The sequence below is a fragment of the Pipistrellus kuhlii genome, unplaced genomic scaffold (genome assembly GCF_014108245.1).
Source record: "Pipistrellus kuhlii isolate mPipKuh1 unplaced genomic scaffold, mPipKuh1.p scaffold_m20_p_114, whole genome shotgun sequence".
Taxonomy (NCBI): domain Eukaryota; kingdom Metazoa; phylum Chordata; class Mammalia; order Chiroptera; family Vespertilionidae; genus Pipistrellus; species Pipistrellus kuhlii.
This window is the reverse complement of record NW_023425421.1, coordinates 367,627-389,006: the sequence shown is the minus strand read 5'-3', so window position 1 is coordinate 389,006 and position 21,380 is coordinate 367,627. Positions and strand designations below refer to the sequence as shown.

Sequence of the window (21,380 nt, the reverse complement as noted above, 5' to 3'; positions counted from 1 at the left end):
ATTGGGAAGATACCTAATTTCTATCATTTTATTTTTCATTTTTATAAAAAAAAATGTGGCATAGCTTTTGGGTAATACTTGCATTCTATATATTTTATTGCATTACGTATATATATTTTATGCATTAAATATATTTTATTGATTTTTTACAGAGGAAGAGAGAGGGATAGAGAGTTAGAAACATCGATTAGAGGGAATCATAAATCAGCTGCCTCTTGCACACCCCCTGCTGGGGATGTGCCCGAAACCAAGGTACATGCCCTTGACCGGAATCGAACCCGGGACCTTTCAGTCCACAGTCCGATGCTCTATCCACTGAGCCAAACCGGTTTCGGCTGCATTAAATATTTTTAAAAGCTGGGATGCCGTTCAGAGAATTAGAGATACTGGTAACTACCCTGGTAATTTTTTTTTATATTTTATTTTATTGATTTCAGAGCAGAAAGAGAGAGGGAGCAAGACAAACATCAATGATGAGTATCATTGATCAGCTGCTTCCTGCACACCCCCTACTGGGAATCGAGCCCAAACCCTAGGCATGTGCCCTGGCCAGGAACCAGTGGTGACCTCCTGGGTTATAGGTTGACGCTGGACCACTGAGCCACCCTAGTAATTTTTAATAGTGACGTCATCAAAGTTCAGAAATGTGATAATTCAAAGCTCCAGGATGAAGTAACAGGTTTTAGGCACTTGTCACCAGTCCTTCTCATGTACACAGGCAGGAGAACAAATATTTATCTCTGTGAGCTCTAGACATCTCTGAGCATTATTCCCATGGGAACAGCTCTGGAGGGAGGTCTGCCATCTTCTCCCGGAATATTCTGTCAAAGGCTTCAGCTTGGGCCACTGTGAAGTGATTTTTCCAGTCTCCAGAAATGCCTGGCAAACATAAAACAGAGACTCATGTCAGATGTAGCAGTAGGTCCCAAGACCCCAATACATCTTCTTCTGGACCTGTTCCTCTGCCTCCTTGACATGGAAATCGCAGCTATCACAGCAGAAAGGCCAAGTGTCTGCAGCCCACATCAGGACTCTGAATTGAGACTCCCTGGTAAGAGCATGAGAGACGTTCTCTAGGTGATGAGAGCTAAAGTTTGATACGTTCAAACACTCCCTAGTCCCACCTGCTAGTGTCCTGCTGCAACCACAAGAATACCCTCTACGTATTCTTTTCTTTTTAAAAAAAAATATATTTTATTGATTTTGTACAGAGAGGAAGGGAGAGAGATAGAGAGTTAGAAACATCGATGAGAGAGAATCATCAATCAGCTGCCTCTTGCACACCCTCTACTGGGGATGTGCCCGCAACCAAGGTACATGCCCTTGACCGGAATCGAACTCGGGACCCTTCAGTCCCCAAGCCGACGCTCTATCCATTGAGCCAAACCGATTTCGGCCCTCTACATATTCTGAGACCTCCTGAAGCCGGACCATCTTCTCCTACCTTTTCTCATAAGTGACCCATTCTTATCCTCGATGAGCCAGCCGCGCAGGAGCGTGTAGTTGGACATCTTGTTTTCCTTCATGACCTGGAAGGAGCTGTGTGTGAGGAGTGAGCTCAGCTCTTCTGGCTCTAATGTCTTGCCCAGGAAGTGGCAGATCTTCAGAACAGCACTTCTTGTGTCCTAGAAGAAGAAGAAGAAGAAGAAGAAGAAGAAGAAGAAGAAGAAGAAGAAGAAGAAGAAGAAGAAAGAGCAAAAGAAAGGGTATGAAAGACAAAGGGCACAGACAGGGAGATGAGAAGGAGGGAACGAATGGCAGGATGCGGAGCAGAAGGTGGAGGGAGAGGGAGAGAGGAACAGCCACAGAAATGAGAGTGCTGAGTTGAATGTGATCAGGATGTAGAAAGGGAAGAAGGTGAAACGAAAGAGCAAATGTCAAGGTTGCGGGTTCAGTCCCCAGTTGGGGTGTATGCGGGAGGCAACCAGTCCATGTTCCTCTTTTTCTCTCCCTTCCTTTTCTTGCTAAAATCAATGCAAACATTAAATAAAAAGGTATCGGAGGAAACAAAGAACACATGAGGAAGTAGAGCATGGCATTTGGAGGTGCCAACCAGAAGTGGGACAATGGAGACGAGGGGGCTTCGTTCACTCCTAAGGACCCCTCCCAAGGCTTTACTTTGGCTGAGAAGGTGGACTAGAGGCACAGAGGAGTAGATGAAAATTAAAGGAAGGGAAGACGATAAGACGGTGTGCTAACCACAGGAGCAATAGTTACCTGTTTCAGCTCTTCGTAACTCACTATCAAAACGTTCTCCTGTCCTCTCATGGACATCCAGCCACGGGTGTGGTCAAACCATGACCCAAATGCCACTGAGTGGGGGAGGCAGAGAGAGCCGGGGGTTACAGACTGTGACAGCAGGGACCCGGCTGCTATGTTCAATCTTGTGGACATACTTGCTTACACAATGTGTGGCACGTAACTATTTGCTGAATGAATAATGAGTGCAGAGATGGAAAATTATCATCCAACACCAGGCATTTACCTTGTATAAGCCTAGTTCATTTAGAGCAGACTCTACCCAGTTTTTCTATTTTAAAAAAGGTTTTGAAATTGATTTTAGAGAGACAAAGGAAAGGAGGGAGAGAGAGAGATATCTGTTGTTCTACTTATTCGTGTACTCGTTGGTTGATTCTTTATTTTTTTAATGTGTTTTTTTAAAAAAATATATATTTTTTTATTGATTTTACACAGAGAGGAACTGAGAGGGACAGAGAGTTAGACCTCGATGAGAGAGAAACATCGACCAGCTGCCTCTTGCACACACCCCCCACTGGGGATGTGCCCGCAACTAAGGTACATGCCCTTGATTGGAATCGAACTCGGGACTTTTCAGTCCGCAAGCCGACACTCTATCCACTGAGCCAGACTGGTCCCGGCTTAATGATGTGTGTGTGTGTTTTCTTTTTTTCTTTCTTTCTTTGTGTGTGTGTGTGTGTGTGTGTGTGTGTGTGTGTGTGTTTAGAGGGAGAGGGAGAAAGAGAGAATATTGATTGGCTGTCTCCTGCACAACGCCTACTAGGGATCAAGCCTGCAATTGTGGCCTGTGCCTTGACCTAGAATTGAACCAGCAACCTCTTGGTGCACAGACAACACTCCACCAACGGTGCCACACTGGCCTCCTTGGTTGACACTTGTATGTGCCTGGACCAGGGATTGAACCCACCGCTTTGTGAATCAGGATAATGCTCCAATCAACTGAGCTACCTGGCTGGGACTGTACTGAGTTTTCTTTTCTTCTTCTTTTCACTAATCCCCACCTGAGAATTTATTTCTAGAGTGGTAGTGGGTTTGGGAGGGAAAAGACAGGAAGAGAGAGAGTGTGTGTGAGAGTGAGAGAGAGAGATTTGTTGTACCATTTATTTATGCTTTCCTTCATTGCCTTTTGTATGTACCCTGTCTGGGGATTGAACCCACAACTTTGGTGTATCAGGAGGAATGCTCCAACCAACTGAGTTACCAGCCAAGGCTGTACCCCATTTTCAAGAGTCTCTAAGTAGATCTCGCCAGAGCCGTGTGGCCTAACAAGAATGGTATTCTTGCTGCCACAAATCTGTTCACCATGGAGAACTTTGGGTTGTCTTCTTGCTGTTGTAATTATTGTTCCTTTGAAAATTATCTGCCTTTTCTTTGGTTTAAGATCTTCGTTCCTTTTGCCCCACTGCAGCTTTCTTAGAGACCAGGTGAAGATTTCATTGTCATAATTCTTTGTCATAATTCTTTGTAAAGCTTGGTGTGGTTCTTCAATCTGAGATGTCATCAATGCAGGAAATTCTCAGGCAAGTCCCCTTGAAAACCGCCTTTAAATCTTCTCACTCTGCCTTCTATATCTTAACTATTTTATACTTTTTAATGGCTGCCTACCATGCCTAACCCCTTCTTAGACCCAAAGTGTACTGGGGAATTACCAACTGAGAATTCTACTCAGTTAATCTATCACTCAAAAATGAGCATAGCGCCGGCCAATGTTGCTCAGTGGGTTGAGTGTCATCCCGTACACTGAGAGGTCGCTGGTTCAGTTCCCCAGGTTATGGGCTTGATCACTGGTTAGGGGCACGCCAGAGGAAGCAGATCAATGTTACCCTCTCACATGGATGTTTTTTTACCTCTCTCTCCCCTTTCCCTTCCTCCCTCTCTATAAAATCAATAATAAAAACATTTTTAAAAATCTTGAACAAAATATTATCAACTTGGAGAGATCAACCAAAGGACTTGTATGCATGCATATATGCCTAACCAATGGACACAGACAACAGGGGTGAGGGAATGAGTTGGAGGATATTGAGGGGGTGTAATGAGGGGATAAGGACACACATTATCAACTTGAGTACAAGAGTATATTGAAAGAATTATACACCATGGGATGCACTGCTATTCAATATTGTCCCAGAGCCCTGGCCAAGGAGATAAGACAGAAAAAAATAAAAGCAATAGACAGGTAATTAGAAATGAAGATAATAGTCATTACTTGAAGGTTATAATTATGCTTCCTAGAAAACCAAAGTTAGAATTAAGACTAGAGTTTATTCAGATCAACATTTAAAATAAGTTACATCCCCCCCTCCCCCCCCAAAATCAGGTACAAACAACTGGAAAATCTTATATAATAAAAGAGTAATATGCAAATCAACTGAACAACAGAATGACCAGTCTCTATGATGTGCACTGAACACCAGGGGGCACACACTCAATGCAGGAGCTGCCCCTCTTCCCCCCTCCCCCAGTGGTCAGTGCACTCCCATAGCCAGAAGCTGGGCTCACAGCTGGCGAGCACAGCAGCAGTGGCCGGAGCCTCTCCCGAGGCAGCGACAGGATGCGCGGGCCTAAGCCGCCAGTCAGACGTCCCCCAAGGGCTCCCAGGCTGTGAGAGGGCTCTGGCTGGGCTGAGGGACATCCCCTCACTCAGTGCACAAATTTCATGCACCAGGCCCCTAAAGTAACATAAAGATGTCATAATCTAAGAAGAAATGAAATGTGTCCAAAAGCCGAGACCGGTTTGGCTCAGTGGATAGAGCATCGGCCTGCAGACTGAAAGGTCCCGGGTTCGATTCCGGTCAGGGACATATACCTGGGTTGAGGGCACATCCCCGGTAGGGGGTATGCAAGAGGCAGCTGATCGATGATTCTCTCTCATTGATGTTTCTGACTCTCTCTCCCTCTCTCTCCCTCTCTGTAAAAAATCAATAAAATATATTTTAAAAAAAGAAAAAAGAAAAGAAAAAGAAATTTGTCCAAAAAAGAGTGGAGGCTCACTCTCCCTCCCAGAAGCATGCCTGTGCCTTTCCCTTCCCTTCTCCCCTTTTTCTTCCCCACCACAGGCCTGCATCTCTCTCTCTCTTTAAAAAAAAAAAAAAAAAAAAAAAAAAAAAAAAATATATATATATATATATATATATATATATATATATATATATATATATTATTGATTTTGTACAGAAAGGAAGGGAGAGAGATAGAGAGTTAGAAACATCGATGAGAGAGAGTCATCAATCAGCTGCCTCTTGCACACCCCCCACTGGGGATGTGCCTGCAACCAAGGTACATGCCCTTGACCGGAATCAAACCCGGGACCTTTCAGTCCCCAAGCCGACGCTCTATCTATTGAGCCAAACCAGTTTCGGCAGGCCTGCATCTCTTAAGCTCCAAGGGTCCCCAGGAGACTTGCAGCCAGGGCAGCAATGGGCTCATCCCAGGCTAACGCCCTGCTCCTGTCTCCAATGCCCCTTTTCTCTGGCTTGCACCATTGGGTTTCACTATTGCCTTTTTTCTTTTTTTTTTTCCTTTTTCTTTTTTTCTGAAAGAGTAACCTGAAGCAAAGCAGGAGATGGGGGTGACGAGCTCAGCCAGGACCAGCTGGACAAGAAATACGACCGTGGACTTTGAAGATTGACCTTCATGCCGAGCGAGGGCAAACACTTCAGGGAATGTGTACTTGTCCACACGTAATAGGGGATTGCCACATAGCCTAGAAGGACCAAAGGGCATGCAGGCGAGGACACCACCAAGTCTGTCCCATGAATCCAGGTGGGGAGTAATAGTGACAGGGATCGCAAATAAACACTCATTATTCAGCGGAGGTGTGTTAGCTGCTTACAGTGTGGCAAGCACCACTGGAGGACCTGAGGTCAACAATGAACAACCCAAAGAGCTCACATTTTACTCAGGGCGAACAAATAGTCAGAATACATACTCACTGGCCAAAACCGGTTTGGCTCAGTGGATAGAGCGTCAGCCTGCGGACTGAAAGGTCCCAGGTTCGATTCCAGCCAAGGGCATGTACCTGGGTGGTGGGCACATCCCCAGTAGAAGGTGTGCAAGAGGCAGCTGACCGATGTTTCTCTCCCATCGATGTTTCTAACTCTATCTCTCTCCTTTCCTCTCTGTAAAAAAAAATCAACAAAATATATATTTTTAAAAAAGAATACATACTCATTGGTGATGAGTACTAAGGGGGGAAAAATAGTAGTATAGAAATGGGGAGGGGGCTATTTTATATGGTGTGGAAAGGGAGATTTCTTTAAATATGGAGGCATTTTAGCAGAGACCAGGGTGAAGACTTTACTCAGGGTTATGGGATCTGAGTAAAGGAAATAGGTGAGGAGCCTGGGGAAGGGAGGCGGGAAAAACATGACACTTGTGGATGTCAGACTCATGCCCTTGAGTGTGAGGTGGTTTTATTGATTGATTGATTGATTGATTGATTGATTTTTTACAGAGAGGAAGATATTTTATTGATTTTTTACAGAGAGGAAGAGAAAGGGATAGAGAGTTAGAAACATTGATGACAGAGAAACATTGATCAGCTGCCTCCTGTACACCCCAACCTGGGGATGTGCCCGCAACCAAGGTCCATGCCCTTGACTGGAATCGAACCCAGGACCCTTCAGTCCGCAGGCCGCCGTTCTCTCCACTGAGCCACACCGGTTTTGGCGGTTCTACTTATCTAATGAGATACATATGCAGTGGGAGCCATTGGGGGCAATGCGTTCTGTGTCGAACATATGAACCAGAGGTACCTGTGGTTCTCCAGGCAGATGTCCAAAGGCTTCAGAGAAACAGGTCTGAAGCCAGGAAGATGTGTCACTGCTGAACTATGGGACTCATCATACAGTTTTGGGGGGAAAGTGTCAAATCTCACTTATCTGAGAAAGCCTAGAGACTCTGCACAATGAAAAAGATGGAGATCCAAGGGTGACACATACCCTGGTACACTTTGGAGACCCATAGGACAAAAGGATAAGGGGAGTTGGATAAGGATGCCTCTGAAAAAATGGCGGCAAGCCGAAACCTGTTTGGCTCAGTGGATAGAGCATCTGCCTGCAGTCTGAAAGGTCCCAGGTTCGATTCTGGCCAAGGGCATGTTGTACCTTGGTTGTGGGCACATCCCCAGTAGGGGGTGTGCAGGAGGCAGCTGGTCGATGTTTCTCTCTCATCGATGTTTCTAACTCTCTATCCCTCTCCCTTCCTCTCTGTAAAAAAATCAATAAAAATTATATATTTTTAAAAATGGTGGCAAGTCAGGCTTGTGTTGTTCAGGCCAATGAAAAGCTGACTCTTAGAAAACTACACATGGGAAGAGAGAGGAGAAGAAGCTGAGTGCTCCGTATTAGTATCAGACAGCTGGGACGCGGGGAGGGGCAAGCTGCAAGGCCGGCTGGGTTCTGATTGGAGAGAAGCCGTGGAGTTAGAAGCCGTGGGTTCGTATGGGGATGGGCCCAGTCCCACAGGTGGGCTGTGCCGGGAGATCTGACGAAGAACTCGGACAATCCCCAGCTGCCATATTTTACATATTTAAAAAAAGTACATTTTATTGATTTTTTACAGAAGGGAAGAGAGGAGATAGAAAGTTAGAAACATCGATGAGAGAAAATCATTGACCAGATGCCTCCTGCACACCCCCCACCGGGGATGTGCCCGCAACCAATGCACATGCCCTTGACCGGAATCGAACCGGGACCTTTCAGTCCGCAGACCGATGCTCTATCCACTGAGCCACACCGGTTTCGGCGTATTTTACATATTTTTTTTTACTCACCGTGTCCTTGGATGAACCATTCGAAATATTGTTCCAGCGACTCTGGCCTCTTCACGAACCTTGAAATAATCCAGAAAAAATAACCAGACACGAGAATATCCCTGGGATTTCGGATCAGGTAGATCACCTGAAAGAGAAAAGTGGGATGATAGTTTCCTATCCTTCTCATCTTCATAAAGATGGAGGGGGGGGGGAAAAGCCAATTTCTAGAAAATTACTATTAATTATCAATAGGTTCTTTATTATTATTATTATTATTATTATTATTTTATTTATTTATTTTTGCTAATCTTCACCCGAGGATATTTTTCCATTGACCTTTAGAGAGAGTGGGAGGGAAGAGGAGGGACAGGAAGAGAAAAACGTTGATGTGAGAGAATCACGTTAATTGGTTGCCTCCCGCACATGCCCCGACCAGGGACAGAGATCAAGCCCGCAACTGAGGCACATGCCCTTGACTGGAATGGAATCTGCGACCTTTTCGAGATTTGCTCTAACCACTGAGCAATTAGCTAAGGCTCAATGGGTTCTTTTTAAAAAATATATGTTCATTGTTTCCAGATAGAGGGCGAGGGAGAGACAGAAACATTAATGATGAGAGAGAATCATTGATCAGCTGCCTCCTGCACGCCCCCTACTGGGGATTGAGCCTGCAACCTGGCATGAGCCTTGACCAGGAATCAAACTGTGACCTCCTGGCTCATCGGTCAACTGACTCTCAACCACTGAGCCACACTGGCTAAGGCTCAATGGATTCTTTTAATAAGTTATTGCATTCGTTACTCAAATACATATTTTAAAGGTCCTGGGATATTATCAAGAATATACTAATGGGCCAAAACCTGTTTGGCTCAGTGGATAGAGCTTTGACCTGCGGACTGAAGGGTCCCAGGTTCGATTCCGGTCAAGGTCATGTACCTTGGTTGTGGGCATATTCCTAGTGGGGAGGTATGCAGGAGGCAGCTGATCGATGTTTCCCTCCTATCAATGTTTCTGGCTCTCTATCCCTCTCTCTTCCTCTCTGTAAAAAAAAAAAAAAAAAAAAAAAAAAAAAAAAAAAAAAAAAAAAAAAAATCAATAAAATATATTTTTTAAAAAAAGAAGATACTAATGGAGGAAGAAAGCATCATCCCGTCCTTCTGGGACACTATGTCTACACACCTTGGGAAGCAACCGGAGGCTTTGAAAGGTGAGTGGTATTATATTTATTTTCTATCGTTTGAAGATTACTAAGAGGAGGAAGGACTAAGAAATTGTGCTGCATTCACAGACACTCAGCAGACATTTGAATGGTGTAAGTGTATTTAAGTGACGTTGGAGGACGAGCAAACTAATCGATGGAGTCAGAAGTCAGCGGGTGGTCGCCGCCGTGGATGGGCATTGACTGGGAAGCGAGTGAAGGAATTTTGTGGGGGAGTAACAATATGCTACATCTGTATCTGGGAGGTAGCCACGCAGCTGTGGACATAGGCAAGGTTGGTACACACGCAGGCACACAGGCGCAAGAATCCGGATTCGGCACCAACTTTATCTGTGATGTGATCCCAGGCCCCAGCTCTCCCCAGGCCTCAGTTTCCCCACATGGGGACTTAACAAACACAGAGAAATCACAATGCAAATGTGCTTAACACTATTTATTTATTTTTATATATTTTATTGATTTTATTACAGAGAGGAAGGGAGAGGGATAGAGAGCTAGAAACATCGATGAGAGAGAAACATCAACCAGCTGCCTCCTGCACACCCTGCACTGGGGATGTGCCCACAACCAATGTACATGCCCTTGACCGGAATCGAACCTGGGACCCTTCATTCCACAGACTGACGCTCTATCCACTGAGCCAAACCGGTTTCGGCTTAACACTATTTATAACCAGTGTGTCATAAACAAGCTTGAGAAGTGACAGGTTGTTTTTTTAAACACTTCATTTCCTTTATCCAATTGCCTATTGAAGGACACCTGGGTTGCTTCCATGTCTCGGCTATTGTAAATAATGCTGCAATGAACACAAGGATACATATGTCTTTTCAAATTAGTGTTTTAGATTTCTTTGAGGATGTGAAGTACACAGCAAAGGGTATAGATAGTCGAAATATTGTAGAAATGTGCTTGGTGCCAGGTGAGTGCTAGACTCAGTGGGCATCGTTTCATACGTTATACAAATGTCTAACCACCATGCTGTGCACCTGAAACTATTGACTAGCAACTGCAATTGAAAAATAAAAATTTTTATTAGAAAAGCTTCATGGTGCTGTCACACATTGTGAACTCTGCAAGAGGAGGGAACATTATTCTAAGCTTCGAAGACTGATTTGAGCATAAAACATATTTTAAAATCACAAACCGATGAGCACCTTCCAGGAAGGGGTGCTTCTAAAAGCCATCTGAGATATGCTAGGTCCTGGATTTCCACATCCCTTCTGGTGATCATCCAGCCCATGAGAGATTCGTGTGGCTGCTAAGCCCAACAGACAGCTAGACATAGGAAGACACAGCAATCATGATGCCCAATAGACAGCGGTTGGTAAAACAATCAGTCGTGATGCCTGAGCAATCACCCCGGACTCAGCCTTGAATTGTGAATTTCCTGCTTCCTTCATGGCCAACTCTGTGTCTGCTGCTTCTACCGAAGTGGCAGGAGGCATTTATTTAATTAAGGTCGGCTAATTATTTTTTAGAGCAACAAAAGGGGAGTCTCCTAGTTATAAATTAGAAGCCTCGGGTTCCTATCCCACAGGTGAGAGAGATGTGGGTTTAAAACGTGGTTTTCTGAGATCCTGGCATGACCATTTCGCTTTGCATCTAGCTCAAGTCTGGGCCATGGCCTTGCCCAAATGTGCACTCTCGGCCCCACCCCAGACCTACTGGGTGGCATGGCAGCTCAGCCAGGTCTCCGGGTGACGTTGGGAAAGCAGTCATCAAACCCATCTCGACCATTGTGCACTGACCTTGGTCTTGGACTTGAAGATAGACTTGGGGAAGAGGTGGATGGGGACGTGGGAGGTGATGAGGCGTGGGCCTTCCTTATCCTTTAGGATTTGGTACCCACGCGTGTTCTCCACCCAGGGAGAGCGCTCCCAGATGGGCACAGATTGGACCCACGTGGGATCCCCCTTGGAGTAGATCAGGCAGAGGATTTCAATCAACCAGTTGGTTCCTGGATAAAAAAGGAAAAAAAGGGTGGTCACTCATTCTTATAATCTGTCTTTTAAAAACAGTGTGATAAAATGCAACATAGCCGGGACCGGTTTGGCTCAATGGATAGAGCGTCGGCTTGGGGACTGAAGGGTCCCGGGTTTGATTCCGGTCAAGGGCATGTACCTTGGTTGCGGGCATATCCCCAGTAGGGGGTATGCAAGAGGCAGCTGATCGATGACTCTCTCTATCTCTCTCCCTTCCTCTCTGTACAAAATCAATAAAATATATTTTTAATAAATAAATAAAATAAAATGCAACATAAACTGCACCCTCTTAACTACTCTCTATTTTAAATTTTTTTATTTATTGAATAAATTTAGAGAGAAGAAGGAGAAGGAAGAGGGGGAGGAGGAGGAAGAGGAGGAGCAGGAGAAGGGAGAAGAGGAGAGGAGGAGGAGGAGGAGAAAGAAAAGAAAGAGGAGGAGGAGGAGGAGGAGGAGGAGGAGGAGGAGGAGGAGGAGGAGGAGGAGGAGAAGGAGAAGTAGACGGAGAAGGAGAAACAGGAAGGAAAGGCAAGGAGAAGGAGAGACGGTAAGGACAGGAGCAGGAGAAGGAGAAAGGGCAGAGAAGGAGAAAGCCGGAGATAAGACGGAGAAGGAGACGGAGAAAGAAGGCGATCAAGGCGAAGGAGAACCAGAAGGAGAAGAGAAGGCACAGGACCGGAGAAGGAGACGAAGAAGGCGAAGAACCGAAAGGAGAAGCCAAGAAGAGCGAAGACCGAACGAAAATCCTACCTCAGAAAGCCTAACAGAAGAAAGGAAACATTTATTTAGTGTTCTACTTTTTTACGCATTCATTGGCTGATGCTTGCATGTGCCCTGACCGGGGATCGAACCTGCAACCTTAGTGTACGGGGATGATGCTCTAACCAACTGAGCCACCCAGCCAGGGCTGACCATGTTTGAGTGCACAGTTCACTAGCTTTACACTGTTATGCAACCCATCTCCAGATACAGTTACACTGTTATGCAACCCATCTCCAGAACTTTCTCATCTGGCAAAACTGAAACTCTGTCCCCATTAAGCAACAACTCTCCATTTCCCCTCCCTCCAGTCCCTGGCAACCTCCACCCTACTTTCTCTTTTAGAGCTTGATTACTCTGCACAGCTCATGGAAGTGGGTTGTACAATATTTCTCCTTCTGTGACTGGCTTATTTCACTTAGCACGATGTCCTCACAGTTCATCCGTGACACATCGTGTGTCAGAACTTGATTCCTTTTTAGGCTGAATAACATTCCGTTCGGTGTATATACCATGCTTTGGTTATACACTCATCTGCCAAAGGGCATTTGCCTAAATCCTTTGAACATGTTCCCATTGCCCTTGACTTTTCACAACCAGGCCTTTTCCAACATCTTCAGCCTCAGTCCTTGCCCAAGATGCTGTCCCATAGAAATACAGTTCATATCTTTTCATTCCCTTGAATTTGTCAGGCTTTTTTTTTCTTTTCCTTTTTAAAATATTTTTTTTCCCTTGATTTGGGAGAGAGAGAGAAACATCAATGAGAGGGAAAGATCAATCAGCTGCCTCCTGCATTGGGGATCGAGTCTGCAACCCGGGCATGTGTGCTGACTGGGACTCCAACCTCTTGGTGCATGGAACAATGTTCATCCAACTGAGCCACACTGACCAGGGTATTCTTTTTATTTTTAAATTCTCACTTGAGGATAGGTTTAGACTAGAGGGAGGGAGGGAGGGAGGGAGGGAGGGAGGGAGAGAGAGAGAGAGAAAGAGAGAGAGAGAGAGAGAGAGAGTCATTGATATGAGAGAATTGCCTCCAGCACTTGCTCCAACTGAAACCAGTATCAAACCTGCAACCAAGATAGGTGCCCTTGACCAGGAATCAAACCTGAGACCCTTCAGTGCTTGAGCTGATGCTCTCACCCGTGAGTAGCACCAGCCAGGGCACTTTTCCTTCTATTTTTTCTGTAAGGGCGTCACTGTTCATCACCTTCACTTCTCCTTAGAAGCACCTGAATCTGCTTTAGGATTTGTTCCTATTAGTTCCCCCCTAAGATGTTCCATTACCCCCTCCAAACACTCATCCTCCTGTGTAACTGCCTGGCTGCCTCCTCTTCTCTGGAAATCGTTGGTATCTGGGCCCAGCTATGTGCCCCCAAAGCCTTGTGCCTTGGCTGGCAAAGAGAAAACTCTCCATGCACCTAGTGAATGGCTGAGGGACTGGGCCCAGCCAGTCTCCGAATCTGGTCCTGTGTCCTTACCTGATTTGGGGAAAGACACTGTTAAGACATCTTCATCCTTAAACACAAAATTCTGCATTGCTCTCAGGTGTTCAGGTGTGTAGTCCACCAGCGGGAACGGTATGCCTTCAAACCACACATACCCGTCTGACATCACCAGGAGCGCTCTGTGTGCCCGGTGTCAGAGTCCCAGCCGCAGCCACAGTTAGAGGCAGCTGTGGCGAGATCACCTTTTATAGTAAAGCCAGAGCAATCATTAACCTCTCCAGTGTGTTGGGGAGTTGCCTGCTGATAGAGAGAAGCAGATAGTGTAGCTGATAGGTGACCACATGGTTGATGATATTGAGCAACTGTGAAGTCATTCAGAGAACACTGTTGGGTAATCTGAGTTTGAATTCTTGGGAGAGAACCAGGAATTCAACAACAAGCTCACAGTAGAAATGTGGGTGAATTAAAAACGTTCAGTTGCCCTAACTGGTTTGGCTCAGTGGATAGAGCATCAGCCTGCAGACTCAAGAATCCCATGTTCAATACTGATCAAGGGCACCTACTCCGTAGGGAGTGTGCAGGAGGCAGCTGATTGATATTTCTCTCTCATCAGTGTTTCTAATTCTCTATCCCTCTCTCTTCCTCGCTGTGAAAAATAAATAAAAAATATTTTAAAAAATAGAGACACCTTAAAATGTAGCCATAGCAACAAACAAAACAAAATAGTAGATTCATAGATACAGAGGACAGACTAACAGCTGTCAGAGGGGAGAATGGAGTGGAGCTTGGGATAAAAGGTGAAGGGATTAAGCAAAAAACAACAACTGCGTCCGAAACTGGTTTGGCTCAGTGGATAGAGCTTTGTCCTGCGGAATGAAGGGTCCCAGGTTCAATTCCAGTCAAGGGCATGTATCTTGGTTGCGGGCACATCCCCAGTGGGGGTGTGCTGGAGGCAGCTGATTGATGTCTCTCTCTCATCGATGTTTCTAACTCTCTATCCCTCTTCCTTCCTCTCTGTAAAAAATCAATTAAAAATATTTTTTAAAAAGTCAATAAAAACATTTTTTTAAAAATACCCTCATAGACAGACAACAATATGATGATTACCAGAGTGAAATGAGGGCAAGGGAGGTAGAAGAGGGGAGAGGGGGTGATGGAAGGAGACTTCACTTGGGGTGGTGAACACACAATACAACATACAGATGAGGTGTTATAGAACTGTACCCCTGAAACTTGCATGATTGTATTAACCAAGGTCACCCCAATAAATTCAACTCAAGTAAACAACACATAAAGAGCAGCCAGAGCTGCCATCGCAGAGGAAGTGCCTTGAACATTTGATCCCCCAAACCTCTGGAATGCTAAAACGGGGCCAGGTGACCTCTGGGCTGGGACGAAGGCCACACTGTGCCCACAGCACTGTTTGCAAAATAACAAGGAGTCAGTGCCGAAACCAGTGTGGCTTAATGGATAGAGCGTCGGCTTGGGGACTGAAGGGACCTGGGTTCGATTCCGGTCAAGGGCATGTACCTTGGTTGCGGGCACATCCCCAGTAGGGGGTGTGCAAGAGGCAGCTGATCGATGACTCTCTCTCATCGATGTTTCTAGCTCTCTATCTCTCTCCCTTCCTCTCTGTACAAAATCAATAAAATATATTAAAAACAAACAAAAAAAAAATAAAAAAACAAGGAGGCAATGTGATACCTCTGGCTACTGGACTGATTGGTGACTACGTGGCTGACCACCTGAAACATATTTTTATTAAAAAAAATAATATATATATATATTATATATATATATATATATATTATTATTATTTTTTTTTTTTACAGAGAGGAAAGGAGAGGGATAGAGAGTTAGAAACATTGATGAGAGAGAGACACTGATCAGCTAGCTGACTCCTGCACACCTCCTACTGGGGATGTGCCCGCAACCAAGGTACATGCCCTTGACCAGAATCGAACCTGGGGCCCCTCAGTCCACAGGCCGAGGCTCTATCCACTGAGCCAAACTGGTTTCGGCTGAAACGTTTTTTAGCATTAACACTGCTCTGTCCCCTTATCTGCACCAACAGAAATGCCTCCTTCTCTTGATGTCATTGTATCTGCGCCCTTTCTCATGACTCCCCTCCAATCGGAACCCTATGTGGATTTCTGCCCGAGCCATTTGTTTCCTGGCTGGCTCCTCTTTCTCCTCCTCCTCCTCCTCCTCCTCCTCTTCCTCCTCCTCCTCCTCCTCCTTCTCCTCCTCCTCCTCCTCCTCCTCCTTCTCCTCCTCCTCCTCCTCCTCCTCCTCCTCCTTCTCCTCCTCCTCCTCCTTCTCCTCCTCCTCCTCTTCTTCTTCTTCTTCCCTCAGAGACAAGCTGGTTGCCCCTCCCCGCTGCTCTGGGCATGTTACAGTCACTTACCGGAACTGGGCCGTGCAGGGTGCATGACCTCATGGGTGGGCCCTCTGCTATCTTCCCTGAGGACCTGAAACCCCAAGGCCCTCATTCTTCTGTGCATCTCGTCCTTCCCATCTCCACAGGCTCTGCCCGTATCCCGCATCCATTCTCAGGCAATGCCCCACTCTCTGAATTCCCCAGGTGCCAGGGACACCGCTCAGCACCATGGTCAGCAACACTCCTGCTAGGCAGGCCTGGGAAGACCACGCCCCAAACTCCTTCCTAGCTTTACTATCTGGAATTTCTCTTTAAAAAAAATTACTTTATTGATTAAGGTAGCACATATTTGTCATCACCCCCCCCCCATTCCCATACCAAACCCCTCCCCATGCATGCCCCCACCTCCTTATTGTCCATGTCCACTGGTGAGGCTCATATGCATGCACACAAGTCCTTTGGTTGATCTCTCTCCTTTATCCCCACCCTCTCCTACCTTCCCTCTGAGGTCTGACAGTCTGATTGATGCTGTTCTTTTTTTTTTTAATATACTTTATTGATTTTTTACAGAGAGGAAGAAAGAGAGGGATAGAGGGTTAGAAACATCAAAAGAGAAATATTGATCAGCTGCCTCCTGCACACCCCCCACTGGGGATGTGCCCGCATCCAACGTATATGCCCTTGACCGGAATTGAACCTGGGACCTTTCAGTCCACAGGCCGACGCTCTATCCACTGAGCCAAACCGCTTTCGGCAATGCTGTTCTTATTCATCAGTTTATGTTGTTCATCATTTCCCCTAGATGCGTGAGCTCATGTGATATTATAAGAACCGAAAATGAGACAAGAAATAATGGTTATGCTGAGAGGCAAATGAATCAGTCTGTGGTGAGTTTCTTTCTGGGCCAACAGTTCTTTTGAGTCCCGATTTCAATATGTGTGCATGCCAGCCATGATATTTCCTTATGTGTGCATGCCAGCCATGATATTTCAGTTCTGGATGGTGGACAAATGGTGGTGATACTGGGTCCTCTGGAATTTCTGATGGAGAGGACACAGCCCAGCCTGGGGACAGGTCGCTGACAAGCAGGATCCCTATGGCAATGCCAGCAGTGGGCCCCGCAGACAGCGACCCCTGGGGGCCTGGGCCAGGAGAATCAGGGCCTGGACCTGACACACTGCTCTTAACCTCTTGTGCTTTCGTTGTCTCTTCTGTGTCTTGTGAACACAGTCCCGAAGTTCAAAAAATGGTTATAATTCTGGTGGGATTTCTTACTTAACCGCGCGAGGCTCTGCTACAATATTCAGTTTTCCGTGTGTGTGTTCTCCAAGGGAGAGATACTTGTGGATTTTCTCTGTAAGGAGCTTGTGGCCATCTTCCCAACGTCCATGCAGGAAAGAGATGAGAAGGCTGCTGGACTTCTCATGCAAACGAAGAGTTTGAGTCTTGTCCTGTTTGCATGAATGTAAACGACTGGGAAAGAAGGATGCAAAGTGTTTCTGGTTCGGCCCTGGCTGGTTCACTCAGTGGACAGAGCGTCGGCCTTCAGACTGAATGGTCGCAGGTTCGATTCCCAGCCAAGAGCACATGCCCGGGTTGCAGGCTTGATCCCCAAGGGGGTGTGTAGGAGGCAGCCGATCAGTGATTCTATCTCATTATTGATGTTTCTATCTCTCTCTCTCTTCCTCTCTTAAATCAATAAAAACAAATTTTTAAAAATATTTCCTAGTTGGAACATTTCAGGAAAGGAGGAAAATCCTGCCCCTGCCCCTGGCTAAATATCCTTTTTTTTTAATTATTAATTTTTATTGATTAAGGTATCACATATTTGTCCTCAACCCCCCATTTAATCCCCCATCCCACCCCACTTATGCCCCCACTCCCTTATTGTCCTTGACCACTGGTTAGGCTCATATGTGTCCACACAAGTCCTTTGGTTGATCTCTCCCTTTTATCCCCACCCTCCCTCTGAGGTCCGACAGTCTGACCCATGGCTCCTCGTCTCTGGGTCTGTTCTTGTTCATCAGTCTATGTTGTTCACCATTTCCCCTCGACGAGTGAGATCATGTCCTACTGGAAAAATACTTATAAGAACCGAAAACGAGCTGAAACCGGTTTGGCTCAGTGGTAGAGCGTCGGTCTGCGGACTGAAAGGTCCCAGGTTCGATTCCGGTCAAGGGCATGTACCTTGGTTGCGGGCACATCCCAGATAGGGGGTGTGCAAGAGGCAGTTGGTCAATGTTTCTCTCTCATCGACGTTTCTAGCTCTCTATCTCTCTCCCTTCCTCTCTGTAAAATATCAATAAAATAAAAATAAAAAAAGAACCGAAAAAGAGACAAGCCATAATGGTTATGCTGGAAGGCATATGCATCATCTGTAGTGAGCTTTTTCCTGGGCCACCAGTTCTTTTGAGACCCAGTTTCAATGTCAAACCTTTGAAAAGCTGTTCATTTCTCCCCATCCTAAGCCCACAGCCACCAGGATGCCTCATCTGCTCCCTCCTCATTCCCCCCACCCCAGCCTCAAACCCTCCCCACAGCAGCCAGAGGGGTCTTCCCAAGGCTCCCTCTCCCTTGCAGAGGACCTCCCCTGGCTCCCAGTATCCTTAGGACAAAGCTCTTCACTGACACACTCACTCACAATGTGGCCCTGGCAGACTCCTCCAGCCCCACCACTCGCCCCTCCACCACTCCTACGCTCAATCCAGGAGAAAAATCCTACTTCAATTCGTGTTCCCTCTGGCCTCAGAGCCACTCCCTGTCCTTTTCCTTCTCTGGAAGGCTCCTCCCTGAGTCAGCTCTCCCCAGCGAACGTACTGGGCCTTCAGACCTCATGGTGGACACTACCTCTCACAATGAACCTTCCCATGTCCCGCTGACCGGTGAGAAGAGGCAGGGGAAGTGACCTTTGGGTTTCCCAAACCCTCTCCTGTCCCAGCAGCACTTAGGACTCTGTGTTTTCCTCGCACCGAGCAGCTGTGAGCTCTGAGAGCCACGGCTGCCTTCCCATCAAGGGTCCCACCCATGGATCAGCATAGAAAGAACAGAATCGATATGTTTGGTTTAACGACTGAAATAGGAAGGAAAGAGGTGAGAGCAACAGAGGAGGGGAAAGAGGAGAAAGTCAATGCCTGTAACCCTTCGTCTCTATCTCCCTGATACGTAACCCGTATAAAAGAGGGCCTGGCCAAACCGGTTTGGCTCAGTGGACAGAGCGTCGGCCTGCGAACTGCCCAGGTTCGATTTCCGACAAGGGCATGTACCCTGGTTGCAGGCACATCCCCCGTGTGGGGTGTGCAAGAGGCAGCTGATCAATGTTTCTCTATCATCGGTGTTTCTGACTCTTTATCCCTCTCTCTTCCTCTTTGTGAAAAATCAATTTTATATATATATATATATATATATATATATATATATATATATATATATATATATATATTTTTTTTTTTTTTTAAGTGGGCCTGTTTCTGCCCCTGCACAGACCTCTCCCCAATCTTCTCACCTCAGCTCGTGGTTCCTATGGCCTTTGAGTAGCTCAGGCTAAAGCCCTCGGGCTTGTTCTTGACTCCTCTCGTTCCCCGTTGCTTCATGTCCACCAGCAGCAAATCCTGTGAGCTTGATATTCAGAATCTCTCCGAGGTCCCATCGCTTCTCCTCTCCCACAGCTGGCACCCAGGCCCACCCCTAGTCTCTTTTTTATTTCTTTATTGATTTCAGAGAGGAAGGGAGAGGGAGAGAGAGATAGAAACATCAACGATGAGAGAGAATCATTGATCAGCTGCCTTCTTCACGACGACCCCTCCTGGGGATCAAGCCCACAACCTGAACATGTGCCCTTGGCCGAAATCGAACCTGGGACCCCTCAGTCCAAAGAGCAAGGCTCTATTCACTGATCCACCCCAGCTAAGCCTGCCCACCTTCCCCTCCCCCCTCCCTGTCCCTCTCACTGCCTCGCGGTTCCCCTTAGCCTGGGCCCCCTTGTCACACTGTGTGTCCCCTTTGCTTAGCTGCTTGGTCTGCCTCTCCCACCAGAGCATAAGCTCCGATGGTCAATTCGCATTTTACTACTATTTTATTAGGTAGGATTTTGTGTGTATGGAGTGTGTGGATATATTTTGTGTGTGTGAGATGTGTCTGTTGTGTATGTGTATGTTGTGTGTGTGCATGTTTTACAACTGTGAGGTAGGGTGTTGTACACACGCATGCGTGTGGGTGTGTACTGTCATACATTTTTTCTGTGCAAGAGTGTATGCTGTCTGTGGTATTTGTATGTGTTACGCGTATGGATGCGTGTGTAGTGTGTGGACACATGGGACGTGTGTCTTCTTGTGTGTCAGTTATGTGGAGGGTGTTGAATGTTACATGTGGTGTTTTCTGTGTTATATGTGAAAATCCTGAGTGTCTGTAATGTGTGTGTTGTGTGTGTGTTATTTATAGGGTGGGCAAAGTAGGTTTACAGTTGTGGGTACATGAAACAGTTTGTTCTAGTGTTATTCTTTTATTTATTTACTAGAGTTCCAGTGCATAAAATGTGTGCACTTGGGGGGGGGGCCCCCTCAGCCTGGCCTGTGCCCTCTCACAGTTCAGGAGCCCCATGATCGCTCGCCCCAAAGATGTAGGTCCTGCCTACCTAGCCGGGCTCTGCGATGGTTTGCCCCCACAGAGGCAGGCCCTGCCACCCACCACAGCACCGCCATGGGAGAGCCTGGGCCTCCCTCTTTGGGGCGATCATGGAGCCCCCCCAACTGATTGATCACCCCACTGGCCAGTGGCCTGGGCTTCCCTCTGTGGGGTGGTTATGGGGCGATGGCCAGGCCCCAACCAATCCCATTGCACCTGCCCTGGATGGCCTGGCACCAGGGGGTGTCATAGCATGGTCATCTGGAAGGTTGTCAGAATGGTCATTCTGCTGTTTGGTTGTTGGGAAAATTTGCATATTATTGTTATTATAGATTCTTTTTTTTTTAATCCTCACCCACAGGTATTGATTTTTTTAGAGAGAAGGAGGAAGGGAAGGAGGGAGGGAGGGAAGGAGGAAGGGAGGGAGGGAGGGAGGGAAGGAGGGAGGGAGGGAGGGAGGGATGGAGGGAGGGAGGGAGGGAGGGAGGGGAAGAGAGAGAGAGGTGGAGACAGACAGACAGACAGGCATTGATTAGTTGCCTCCTATATGTGCCCAGATTGACCTGTCATTGAACCCACAACCTAGCTATGTGCCCTGACTGGGAATCAACCCACAACCTTGGCATCTCAGGATGATGCTCTCACCAACTGCTCTACCCGGCCAGGACATTTTGGAAGTAAAGGCGATGTTTGCACAACTTTGCAACTGTGCTCAATACCACTACGTTTCTTATCTTTAAAGTAGCTCGTTGTATGTCATGCATGTTACCTCGAACAATTAAAAGCGCGCATTATGCTTAATTTAAAATGTCAAGAACTGTGTGAGGGGAAGCTGGAGTTTCTTTGAGAATTGAGTTCACTTGCCAAAGAGGATACTGTCAGCGATTCACCAGGACCTTGATTTGAAGGCAAGTCCTTTTCTACAGATGCCCTGCTGGCCCCCGCCCCTGGGGCC

The 21,380-nt window shown here is 46.6% G+C and overlaps 1 protein-coding gene across 2 annotated transcripts in view; it reads right to left on the bottom strand.

Annotated features, from left to right (window-relative positions):
• Positions 1-435: 435 nt before the first annotated feature.
• SULT2A1 (sulfotransferase family 2A member 1) overlaps positions 436-21,380 on the bottom strand; it is a 29,939-nt gene continuing 8,994 nt past the window's right edge. The window contains exons 2-7 of one of the 2 annotated variants that reach the window (XM_045579774.1): positions 13,459-13,604; positions 10,985-11,193; positions 8,036-8,162; positions 2,218-2,312; positions 1,445-1,625; positions 436-879 (exon numbers count right to left, since the gene is read on the bottom strand). In XM_045579774.1, coding sequence (XP_045435730.1) covers positions 767-879; positions 1,445-1,625; positions 2,218-2,312; positions 8,036-8,162; positions 10,985-11,193; positions 13,459-13,591 — 858 coding nt within the window. In that variant the 5' untranslated portion in view covers positions 13,592-13,604 and the 3' untranslated portion in view covers positions 436-766. Of the gene's footprint in view, positions 880-1,444; positions 1,626-2,217; positions 2,313-8,035; positions 8,163-10,984; positions 11,194-13,458; positions 13,657-21,380 lie in introns of those variants that run through there. The other variant, XM_036432635.2, reaches the window with a different exon arrangement.